The 12,143-nt window shown below is 50.6% G+C and overlaps 1 protein-coding gene across 7 annotated transcripts in view; it reads right to left on the minus strand.

Annotated features, from left to right (window-relative positions):
• The window catches only part of PPP4R3B (protein phosphatase 4 regulatory subunit 3B), a 103,929-nt gene that overhangs the window by 41,897 nt on the left and 49,889 nt on the right, over nt 1–12,143 (minus strand). For all 7 annotated transcript variants that reach the window (XR_003999772.1, XR_003999771.1, XM_030557804.1 and 4 more), the window contains one exon: nt 8,464–8,505. Coding sequence is in view for 5 of the 7 variants with exons in the window: in XM_030557804.1 (XP_030413664.1) it covers nt 8,464–8,505 (42 nt within the window). In the remaining 2 variants the exon portion in view is untranslated. The remainder of the gene's footprint in view (nt 1–8,463; nt 8,506–12,143) is intronic.

Below are 12,143 nucleotides of genomic sequence, written 5' to 3' on the forward strand. Positions count from 1 at the left end.
ATCTGACTTCTTAAGGAGCTTCCTATACCAGCCTAAACACCTACGTTATGCTTCTTCTCTATCAATAGGTGAAGACTGAAAACCTACTTGAAATCTTTGGCAGAGAACAGACACCATGAAAAGACAGTTATCTTTCCACAACTGGTGTTCTTCGAGATGTGTTGCTCATGTCTATTCCACAATAGGTGTGCATACTCGCCATGTGCATCAGTGCCAGAAATTTTCCCCTTAGCAGTACCTGTAGGAGAGCGCCCCTAGCAACCCCTGGAGTGGCACCTCCTAGCGCACTATAAGGCGCACTGCGTGCTCCCCCCACCCTCAGTTCCTTCTTGCCAGATAACTCCAACAGAGGGGAAGTTGCAGGATGTGGAATAGACATGAGCAACACATCTTGAACACCAGTTATGAAAAGGTAACTATCTTCTCTTCTTCGATTGATTGTTCATGTGTATTCCACAACAGGTGATTCCAAGCTATATCTATTGGAGGTGGGAAGGAAATCACAAACCTCTCGGGAGGGAATATGGCCCTGCCGAACCCGGCGTCCTCCCTGGTATGGGAGACGATCGCATAATGGGCGATAAATGTGTGAACTGAAGATCATGTGGCAGTCCTACAAAGGTCCTGAATAGGGACATGGGTCAAAAAGGTAGCGGACAAGGCCTGTGCCCTAGTCGAGTGTGCTTTCACAATTGGCAGCGGATGGATTCCCGCCAGGTTATAACAGGTATGGCTGCACAAGGTGATCCAGTTGGAGAACCACTGAGTGGAGACTGGCCAATCTTTCATGAACAGCTTAGTCCACTCCAGGTAAAAAGCCAGAGTCGTTTCTCATCCAGTGTGTGGAGGCAGTACTCTTCACTGGACACATAGGGCTTGGGGAAGGGAACTGACAGAAAAATATCCTGACCCATGTGATAGGCGGAGACCACCTTCGGGAGGAACGAAGGGTGTGGGTGGGGCTGGACCTTGTCTTTATGAAACACCATGTACGGGGGCTTGGAGGTCATGACCCTGAGTTCTGAGACCTGTTAAGCCAAGTGATCGCAACCAGGAAGGCCACATTCCACGAGAGGTGTGACTGGGAGTGGCTTAAACGTGGGCCCCTTGAGACAAGCCAACACCAGGTTTAGGTCCCACTGCAAGACTAGGGGCCTAACATATAGGAAGAGACAATCCAACCCCTTAAGGAATCGGCCAGTCATTGCATGGAAGAATACCACATGGACCAGCAGGTGGAAGGCTGATATGGCCGCCAGGTGCACCTTGACTGACGAGGGCGTCAGGCCCTGGGCTCGAAGGTGAAGGAGGTAGTTCAGAATCAGCTGGATAAGGGCAGCCACCAGGGAAACGCCCTGCTCTTCCACCCATCTGGAAAACTGAGACCACTTTACCAAGTAGGCTCAGTGCGTGGAGGGTCGCCAGCTTTCTGAGAGGATGTGCGGAATCCCTTCTGAGCACATCCTTTCCTCCTGGCCTAACCATTGAGTAGTGACGCTGTGAGGTGGAATGCTGCTAGGCTGGGGTGGAGGCAGTGGCCCTGGTCCTGGGAGAGTAGGTCCGGGTGGGACAGCAACAGCCACGGTGGGGTGACTGCCAGGCCCGTGAGGTCCCGTACCAATGCTGCCTGGGCCACTGCCGGGGCAATCAGAAGGACCTGGGCCTTGTCCATCTTTATTTTTCCCAGGACATTGCCGATCAGCAGGAATAGGCAAAAGGCAGAGAGAACAGGGCCTGACCAGGACAGGAGGAAGACATCAGAGATAACGCCCCATCCCAGCCCCTCCCGGAGCAGAACCAGGGACAACGACGGTTCTGCTGAATTGAGAACAGGGCTACCTGTGGAGTTCCTCACACTTGGAGAAGTCTGTGCACTACATCTGGGTGGAGACCACTTGTGCTGAGAGGAGAAGTCACTGCTCAAGCGATCCGCCCTCAAGTTCTAGGCACCCGGTAGATGGAAGGCCTGCAGGCAGATGATGTGGGCTATACAAAAAAGTCCCACCGCCTGAGGGCTTCGTGGCAGAGGATCGAGCCTCACCTTGCCCATTGATGTAAAACATAGAGGCCGTGTTCTCCGTGAGAACCCTGACCATCCGGCCTTCCAGGTGCGAGCGGAAGGCCATGCACGCCAGCCATAAAGCCCTGAGCTCCTTGATGTTTATGTGGAGGGTCAGATTCTGGGCCAACCACAGACCTTGGCCTGACCTTTCCCCCACATTGGCCCCTCATCCCAGGTCCAACGCATCGGACACCAGTTCCAGCAACGGGGCCCTGCCCCGGAACCGGACTCCTTGGAGCATGTTTCTCGGGGAGTACCACCACCACAGGTAGTGATCACTGGCTTGGACACTGTGAGGACTTTTTCCATCCTCTCCCAGACCAGGGACAACTCTGAGGCCAACCAGAGCTGGAGGGGCCTTATCCTGAGTCTGGCATGATGGACCACATCCGTGCACACTGACATGAGATCCAAGAGCTGGAGGTATGCTCTGGCTGTCGTCACCAAAAATCTTGTAACTGTGTCGATGAGCCCCTTCAGGGTCTCCAACCTGTCCGGTGGGAGGACAACGAGGTGTCCAGGACCACCCCAATAAACTCTATGCATTGTACCGGGACTAACATGGATTTGGTGTTGTTTACCAACAGGCCCAAGGTGGTGCATGGGGTCAGAAGGAGTGCCACATGATCCCGCACCTGCAACTGGGAGCTGCCCTTGAAAAAACCAGTCATTCTGATAGGGGAAGATCTGGACCCCATCAGTGCCTGAGGTAAGCCACTATCACCAACATACATTTCGTGAATACCCTGGAGGCAGTGGACAAGCCAAACACGAGGACTGGAAATTGGTAATGTTCCCGCCCCACAGTGAAACAGAGGAAGTATCTGTGTCCCTCAAATATATGAATGTGAAAGTACGCATCCTGCATATTGAGGGATCCAGGGAGGGGATGATGGAGGACAGGGAGACTATGCGGAACTTGAGCTTCACCATGTACCGTTCAGACCTCACAGGTTCAAGATGAGCCTAAGCCCCTCTTTGGCCTTCAGGATAAGGCAATAGCAGGAGTAGTACACCTTGCCTTTGAACTGCTCCAGCACTGCTTCCACCGCTCCTAGGCCCAGGAGCCGCCCCACCTCCTGCTTGTGCAGAGCCTAGTGCAAGGGATCCTCCAAGAGGGATGGGGGAGGAGGGTGGTTGGGCAAGGTGGAAGTAAACTGGAGGGTATAGCCCCAGGAGATGGCATTGAGGACCGATCGGTCTGAGGTCAGCTGTCCAGGAAGAAACACACAACAGATTGGAGAAGGGAAGCTTTATTGAGGGTGGATCCCTGATGAGGGCTGGCAGAGCACACCAGGCATCCTGTCAAAAAACTGTCTTTTCCCCGCCTACTTGCCCTTGGAGGATCCAGGCTGGGGGGCAGGCTGAGACAGCCTCTGTGGGTGCCTCTTATAGTCCTGCAACTTTTTATAAGTGGTCTCGTATTTTGAATGGGTGGCCTGGGTGGGAGCCTGCTGCACTTGAACTTAGGTTTAGCGGATCCAGAACACAGAGACCCAGAGTCTGGAGTGTCATGCAGGAGTATTTCAGGGCATGCAGTTTTGTTCCATCTGTTCTGCAAACAGAGCTTTGCCATCAAACGAGAGGTCCTGCAGGGAAGTCTGTGCCTCGCTGGACAGCCCAGTGAGCAGGAGACATGATGCCCTTCTCGTGGACACTGCGGAGGCCAGAGACAGCGCAGCCGTGTCCACTGCATCCAAAGCTGCCTGCAGGGTTGCCCTGGGAGCCATTGCGCCCTCCTCCACCCGCGCTTTGTACTCCTTCCTGTCACGTTCCTGGAGGGAGTCCTTGAACTTGGGCAGGGAGCCCCACAGATTGAACTCATACCAGCCCAGGAGAGCTTGGTGGTTTGCCACCTGCAACTGGAAGCTCAAGAATGAATACATTTTTCTTCCAAAATGAGTCCAGCCTCCTTGAATCTTTATTTTTCAGAGTAGGGGCTGGCTGGCCCTGCCGTTCCCTGTAGCTGACCGACTTTCCCACCAGGGAGTTAGGAGCAGGGTGAGTGTACACATATTCATGCCCCTTGGCAGGTACAAAATACTTGTGTTCTGCTCTCTTAGAGATGGGGACCAATGAGGCCGGGATTTGTCACAGGGCATTTGAAATTATCACCACCCCTTCATGGAGAGGCAAGGCCACCCTGCCAGGTGCCGAGGAGAACAGTACATTAAACAGGGAGACTCCTCCATCTCCTCTGCCTGTAGGTGGAAACTTGATGCCACCCTTTTTAAGAGTTCTTGGTGTGCCCTAAAGTCTTCCTGCGGGAAGGAGGGACCGTAATTGCCTCATCAGGGGAGGGGGAGGAGGCAGCCAGTGTGGTACTTTGTGTGTCCAGAGCCTAATGTCCCTTTCTCTCTTGATCCGAGGCTTAAATGACTTGCAAATCTTGCAGAGATCGCTGAGACAGTGTAAATGGTCTCTGTGTGGATCACACACTGGCACAGGTCGCCTATAAGTGTTGCACGACTTAAAACCCAGAGCACGGGGCATGCCCTGGCCCAGCTGCTCTAAACTAAAACTAACTAACTACAGGTACCACACACTGAACAAGCAAGGAGTTCTGGGGACGAGCTACAGCCAAGCTGGAGCAGAGCATTTCCGAAGCACATTCACTGGCGGCAAGAAGGAACTGAGGGTGAAGGGAAGCGCACAGTGCCCCTTATACCGCGCCATGGAGGCGCTACTCCAGGAGTCGCTAGGGGCGCTCCCCTATGGATATTGCTAGGGGATAAACTTCTGACGCCGGTGCAAATCGCAAGCATGCTCACCTATTGTGGAATACACATGAGCAATCACTCGAAGAAGAATAGATATTTAGAGGTCTACATCAACAGGAAATATAAAAACTGAAATTATAAACAGCCTAAACCCAAAATGGAGCTTTTATGAACCTTTATGAACGGGGGGACGGGGGGCATCAGAAGACAGGATACTGGGCTAGATGGACCGTTGGTCTGACTCAATATGACCATTCTTAGGTTCTAGATGTACCTCCTGTAGCAGCAGTGTTTTCCTAAAAGTCAATCCAATTTAAAAGAAATCCAGCTAAAGAAAGAATCTAATTCATAAATTTCAGACAAGTATCTTCCTTAATAAAAATTTCAACCAACAATCATCTGAACTTCAGCAGCACTTTTTCCTTGATAGAAAAGAATTCTCTGTTCAATACAGTAACTCCTAACTTAACCTCGTTCCGATTAATGTCGTTTCGTTGCTGATCTATTAAAGAACATGCTCATTTAAAGTTGCAGAATGCTCCCTTATAATGTTGTTTGGCAGCCACCTGCTTTGTCCATTGCTTGCAGGAAGAGCAGCCCATAAGAGCTAGCTGGTGGGGGCCTGCAATCAGAATGGGTCAGCAGCTCCCTATCAGCTCCCCTAAGTAATCTGAGCCTGCTGGGTGGCTGTGGCAATCAATTGCCAGGCAGTTCACTCCCCCTACTGCCATGTGCTGCTCCTGCCCTCTGCCTCTGAGCTGCTCAAGGGAGCCTCTTGCTTGCTGTGTGGCGGGGGGAAGAAGAGGGTGCTGATGTCAGGGTGTCCCCCTCTCCGCTCCTGTACCCTATCTCCACAGACCATGGAAGGATGGATGCAATAGGGCGCAGGACAGAAAGAGCTTGCTGGCACCAGCTGCCATCTCAACTTGCTGATCTACTTAAAAAGGCAGTGTACTTAGAGGGGGGTCAGCATACTTAAAGGGTTAACGCGCATCTCTCTCTCTCTCTCTCTCTCACACACACACACACACACACACACCGCCAACCCCCACTTTGGAAAGTAGAGGGAGTGGTGCCCTCCAGTGGGATAGCATGGGTTCATCATCATGTTCAGTTTCCGCAGGGAATGTTTGCAGACATTGCCATGCATTTCTTGTGCCTCCTCCCTCCATTCATGCTGCCTTGTAGAGTGTGAGGCTACATTAACGAGGTGTTAACTCTTAAGGGCTCAGCCGAGTGCTAGTTCAGCATTTAGCAGCAAGGCATTCTCTGGGAAATATAGACTATCAGGGTTGGAAGGGACCTCAAGAGGTCATCTAGTCCAACCCCAACTAAATCATCCCAGTCAGGGCTTTGTCAAGCCTGACCTTAAAAACGCCTAAGGAAAAAGAGATTGTACCACCTCCCTAGGTAACCCATTCCAGGGCTTCACCACTCTCTGAGTGAAAAAGTTTTTCCTAACTAAATCTCCCCCACTGTAACTTGAGACCATTACTCCTTGTTCTGTCATCTGCTACCACTGAGAACAGTCTAGATCCACCCTCTCTGGAACCCCCTTTCAGGTAGTTGAAAGCAGCTATCAAATCCCTCCCTCATTCTTCTCTTCTGCAGACTAAACAATCCCAGTTCCTTCAGCCTCGCCTTATAAGTCATGTGGCTCCAGCACCCTAATCATTTTTGTTGCCCTCCGCTGGACTCTTTCCAGTTTTTCCACATCCTTCTTGTAGTGTGGGGCCCAAAACTGGACATAGTACTCTAGATGAGGCCTCACCAATGTCAAATAGAAGGGAATGATCACGTCCCTCGATCTGCTGGCAATGCTCCTACCTATACAGACCAAAATGCCATTAGCCTTCTTGGTAACAATGAAACACCACTGACTCATATCCAGTTTCTTGTCCACTGTAACCCCCAGGCCCTTTTCTGAAGAACTGCTGCCTAGCCACTCGGTCCCTAGTTTGTAGCAGTGAATGGGATTCTTCCATCCTAAGTGCAGGACTCTACACTTGTCCTTGCTGAACCTCAGATTTCTTTTGGTCCAGTCCTTTAATTTGTCTAGGTCCCCCTGGACCCTATCCCTACCCTCCAGCGTATCTACTACTCCGCCTAGTTTAGGGTCATCTGCAAACTTGTTGAGGAGGCAATCCACCCCATCCTCCAGATCACTAATGAAGATATTGAACAAAACTGGCCCCAGGACCGACCCTTGGGGCACTCCGCTTGATACTGGCGGCCACCTGACATGGTGCCATTGATCACTGCCCACTAAGCCAGATGTAGCAGCCCACTTTCTGTCCACCTTATAGTCCATTCAACCAGCCCATACTACTTTAACTTGTGAGCAAGAATACTGTGGGAGACCCATATCAAAAGCTTTACTAAAGTCAAGGAATAACACATCCACTGCTTTCCCCTCATCCACAGAGCCAGTTATCTCCTCATAGAAGGCAATTAGGTTAGTCAGGCATGACCTGCCCTTGGTGAATCCATTCTGACTGTTCCTGATCGCTTTCCTCTCCTCTAAGTGATTCAAAAATTGATTCCTTCAGGACCTGCTCCATGATTTTTCCAGAAACTAAGGTGAGACGGACTGGCCTATAGTTCCCCGGATCATCCTCCTCCTCTTTTTTTAAAGATGGGCACTACATTAGCTTTTTTCAAGTCATCCAGGACTCACCCCAATCACCATGAGTTTTCAAAGATAATGGCCAATGGCTCTGCAACCATATCCACCAACTCCTTCTGCACCCTCAGATGCAGTGCATCCAATCCAATGGATATCCATGCATATCCCACCCTCTTACTTCATGCATATCCCAAACTCTTACTCTACCTCCTCAGCCAAGCTTCACAATCACTGCTGTGTACAGTATTAAATTGTTTAAAACTTATACTGTGTGTGTGTGAGAGAGAGAGAGAATATATTTTTTCCCCCTCTGGAACCGAACCCAACACCATATCTATCTCACAGCTGCCAACTTTCACGTGCTAATTAAGCACCTCAGCTTTCACAATAAGCCAAAAACTAACCTAATCCCATTTCAAAACTAGGCCAAAACAAGCTAATCCTTAAGAACTCCAATACTCTATGTGACTAGATCCCCCCGGCATGCAGTTTGGGACTGTGGTGGGCAGCTGTGCACCCCGACTTTCTCTCCCCCTTGCGTCTGCTTGCTGAGAGCTGATTGAACAAAAAAAAAGTAGTAAGCTACAAGCTAAAAACTAGCCAACAAGCAACTCACAAGTCAATTAAGCCAAAACCAAGCCCAATTTCTTCATTTTTTTTCATGGGTTTGGCATGTCTGACATATTTATTTATTTTTCCCAGGAATCTAACCACCCTGACCCCCATTTACATTAATTCTTGCGGGGAAATTGGATTAGCTTAACATTGTTTCACGTAAAGTAGCATTTTTCAGGAACGTAAATACAACATTAAGCGAGGAGTTACTGTACAATTCTGTAAGACAGCCTGAAGCAAAGTCAAATGAAAATGAAGGTTCCTTGTATCTATTGGCTGGGAGGAAGTAGAACCTGTAATCTAAACTAATAAAGGAGATTTAAAAACCAAAACATTCAAGTTTGGAAATATTTTATTTTACAGCCTTTTCCTAATATATACTGAACAAATCCCATAATGACAAAATACATTTCAAAATATAAAAATAGACTACCACTTACCAGGACAAATAGCGTTGCTCTTGTTGGACCCAACTACTGCATCTGATATACAAATAAGTGTCAATACAGATTTTCAAACACTGTAAAGTGCCTATTTAATAATGTAGACAAATCATCAATTCCATTACTAGCTTCAATCAGCTGATGGCACAATTTCATGTGTTAATATATTATACAAAAGTATTATAAACAAACTTATATGCCAGACAAGACAAGACGGTTACTCATCTTTGTAACTGTTGTTCTTCGAGATGTGTTGCTCATATCCATTCCAGTCAGGTGCATGCGCACCGTGTGCACGTTCGTCGGAAGACTTTTTTACCCTAGTAACACTCGGCGGGTCGGCTGGGCACCCCCTGGAGTGGCGCCGCTATGGCACCAGATATATACCCCAGCTGACCCAGCCACCCTTCAGTTCCTTCTTGCTGGCTACTCCGACAGTGGGGAAGGAGGGTGGGTTTGGAATGGATATGAGCAACACATCTCGAAGAACAACAGTTACAAAGGTGAGTAACCGTCTTTTCTTCTTCGAGTGATTGCTCATATCCATTCCAGTTAAGTGATTTCCAAGCTTTACCTAGGCAGTGGGGTCGGAGTGAGATGTGGCAGTGTGCAGAACTGCTGAGCCAAAGGCTGCATCATCTCTAGACTGTTGGACCAAAGCATAATGAGAAGTAAAGGTGTGGACCAAGGACCAGGTAGCTGCGTGACATATTTCCTGAATTGGTACATGAGCCAGGAAGGCAGCAAATGAAGCCTGAGCCCTGGTAGAATGTGCGGTGAGGTGGCCCGAGGGAGCATGAGCCAAGTCATAGCACGTGCGGATGCACGCCATCACCCACGAGGAGATCCTCTGGAAGGAGACAGGTAGGCCCTTCATCCGGTCAGCCACTGCAACAAGGAGTTGGTGGTGATGGTGGGGGTTTACGGAAGGGCTTCGATCAATCGATATAAAATGCGAGCGCCCTACGGACATCTAGGGAATGTAACTGTTGTTCCCATCGAGATGAATGCAGCTTCGGGAAGAAGACCAAAAGAAAGATGTCCTGATTGGTATGGAAGGCCGATACCACTTTAGGGAGGAACGCTGGATGTGGTCGCAACTGTACCTTATCCGTATGAAAGACAGTATACGGTGGGTCCACCGTGAGCGCTCGAAGCTCAGAGACTCATCTGGCTGATGTAATGGCTACGAGGAAAACTGTCTTCCAGGACAGGTATAGCAGCAAGCAAGTTGCCAACAGCTCGAATGGTGGAAGCATAAGTCTGTTTAGGACTAGGCTGAGGTCCCAGGTAGGGGCGGGGTGGAGTACTTGGAGGTATAGACGCTCCAGACCCTGGAGAAACCTAGTAACTATAGGGTGCGAGAACACGGAGCGGCTATTCTCTCCTGGGTGGAATGTGGAGATGGCCGCCAAGTGCACCCTCAAAGAAGATACCGCCAGGCTCTGCTGCTTAAGAGACCAAAGGTAGTCCAGGATGGTAGGGATCGACACCTCAGAGGGAGCAACATTCTGTGCTGCGCACCAGCAGGAGAAACATTTCCACTTGGCCAGATACGTTGACCGAGTGGAAGGCTTTCTGCTACTCAGGAGTATTTGTTGTACCGGAGCAGAGCAGCACAACTCTGACTGGTTTAGCCATGCAGCAGCCACGCTGTGAGGTGAAGGGCCTGCAGGTCTGGGTGGCGAAGACTGCCGTGGTCCTGAGTTATGAGGCCTGGGTGGAGTGGCTGGGTAATTGGGTTGGTTAATGACAGGTCGAGCAGCATGGTGTACCAGTGTTGTCTGGGCCACGCTGGCGCAATCATGATTAGGTGCGCTCTGTCCCTGCGGAGTTTTAGCAGGACCTTGTGAACCAGCGGGAACGGTGGGAAGGCATAAAGCAACCGGTGCTTCCACGACATTAGGAATGCGTCCGAGATCGACCCCGGTGACAGACCCTGGAGCAGAACGTTCCTGTTCGCACGGGAGGTGAACAGGTCTATGTGAGGAAATCCCCACTTCTGGAAAGCAGAATGAACAACGTCCAGCCGTATCGACCATTCGTGACACAGGAAGGATCTGCTCAGTTGATCTGCCAGAGTGTTCCGAACCCCTGGGAGAAAGCCCACTCGATAGACCTGGTAGCGTCCTATGCAGAAGTCCCAAAGTTGGATGGCCTCCTGACAAAGGGGGGAAGATCGAGTCCCTCCCTGCTTGTTTATGTAATACATGGCCGTTGTGTTGTCTGTGAACATTGAGACACAATGGCCATGTAAATGTTGCTGAAACACCTGGCAGGCCAAGCGGACCACTCAGCTCTCGGACATTTATGTGAAGCGCCAGTTCCTGCGATGACCAGAGGCCTTGGGTATGAAGGCATCCGAGGTGAGCCCCCCAGCCGAGAGATGATGCATCTGTTGTCAGGGACAGCGAGGGTTGTGGGTGATGGAACGGTAGCCCCACACACACCAGGGAGGGGGTCAGCCACCAGTCTTGGGAGGCTAGAGTGCTCGGAGGAATGGTGACTATTGTGTCTATTGGGTCTCTGCCCGGACGGTATACCGAATTGAGCCAAGTTTGGAGAGGACGGAGGCAGAGCCTGGCGTATTTGGTCACGAATGTGCAGGCAGCCATGTGACCTAGGAGACCGAGACAAGTGCGAGCCGAGGTCGTCGGGAAGTTCTGTAGATGTCAGATGATTGTTGTCATTGCCTGGAACGTCGGCTGTGGTAAGTAGGCCTTGGCTAGACTGAAGTCCAGGGTAGCTCCTATGAAGTCTAACCTCTGTGTGGGAACCAGAGTGGATTTTTCCGTATTGATCATCAGGCCTAGACGTGCGAATAGGTCCCTGACAACGCCCACATGTTGTGTGATTTGTGTCTCTGATGAGCCATTCGTCCAGATACGGGAATACGTGTATCTGACGTCGGCGGAGGTATGCGGCAGCTACTGCCATACACTTCATAAACACCCTTGGGGCCATGGAAAGGCCAAAGGGGAGGACCGTAAACTGGAAATGCTGATGGTTGGCTACGAAGCGAAGATACCTCCTGTGTGGAGGAAAAATGGCAATCTGAAAGTACGCGTCCTTCATATCGAGGGCAGCATACCAGTCTCCAGGATCCAAGGACGGCATAATGGTCCCCAAGGAGACCATGCGGAACTTCAACTTTATCATGAACTTGTTGAGTCTTCGCAGGTCTAGGATAGGCCTGAGGCCGCCCTTTGACTTGGGGATCAGGAAATAACAGGAGTAAAACCCCTTGCCCTTTTCGTCTTTTGGCACCTCCTCTATTGCTCCCTTGGCGAGGAGCTTCTGCACCTCTTGCAGGAGGAATTGCTCGTGAGGGGGGTCCCTGAAGAGGGACTGGGTTGGAGAGTGGGAAGGCGGGATTGAAATGAATTGGAGGTGGTATCCATGTTTCACCGTGCGTAGGACCCAGAGGTCTGAGGTTATCTGGGACCATGCCGGAAGTAGGAAAGATGGTTGGAGAAGGGGGTGGGGGGAATGGATCCTGGCCTGAAACTGGTACGCCGTCCTTTGGCGTACCTTCAAAAGGCAGACTTAGGTCCCGCTGGTGGTTTGGAGGGACCTTGGTTTTGGGCCCCTTGGGGCCCCTTGGCGTCTACGCCCACCCCGCCTGCCAAAGTCTTGTCTATTTCGAGGCATAAAGTACGGGTGGTGAGTCTGGGGAC

The sequence above is a fragment of the Gopherus evgoodei genome, chromosome 3 (genome assembly GCF_007399415.2).
Source record: "Gopherus evgoodei ecotype Sinaloan lineage chromosome 3, rGopEvg1_v1.p, whole genome shotgun sequence".
Lineage (NCBI taxonomy): Eukaryota > Metazoa > Chordata > Testudines > Testudinidae > Gopherus > Gopherus evgoodei.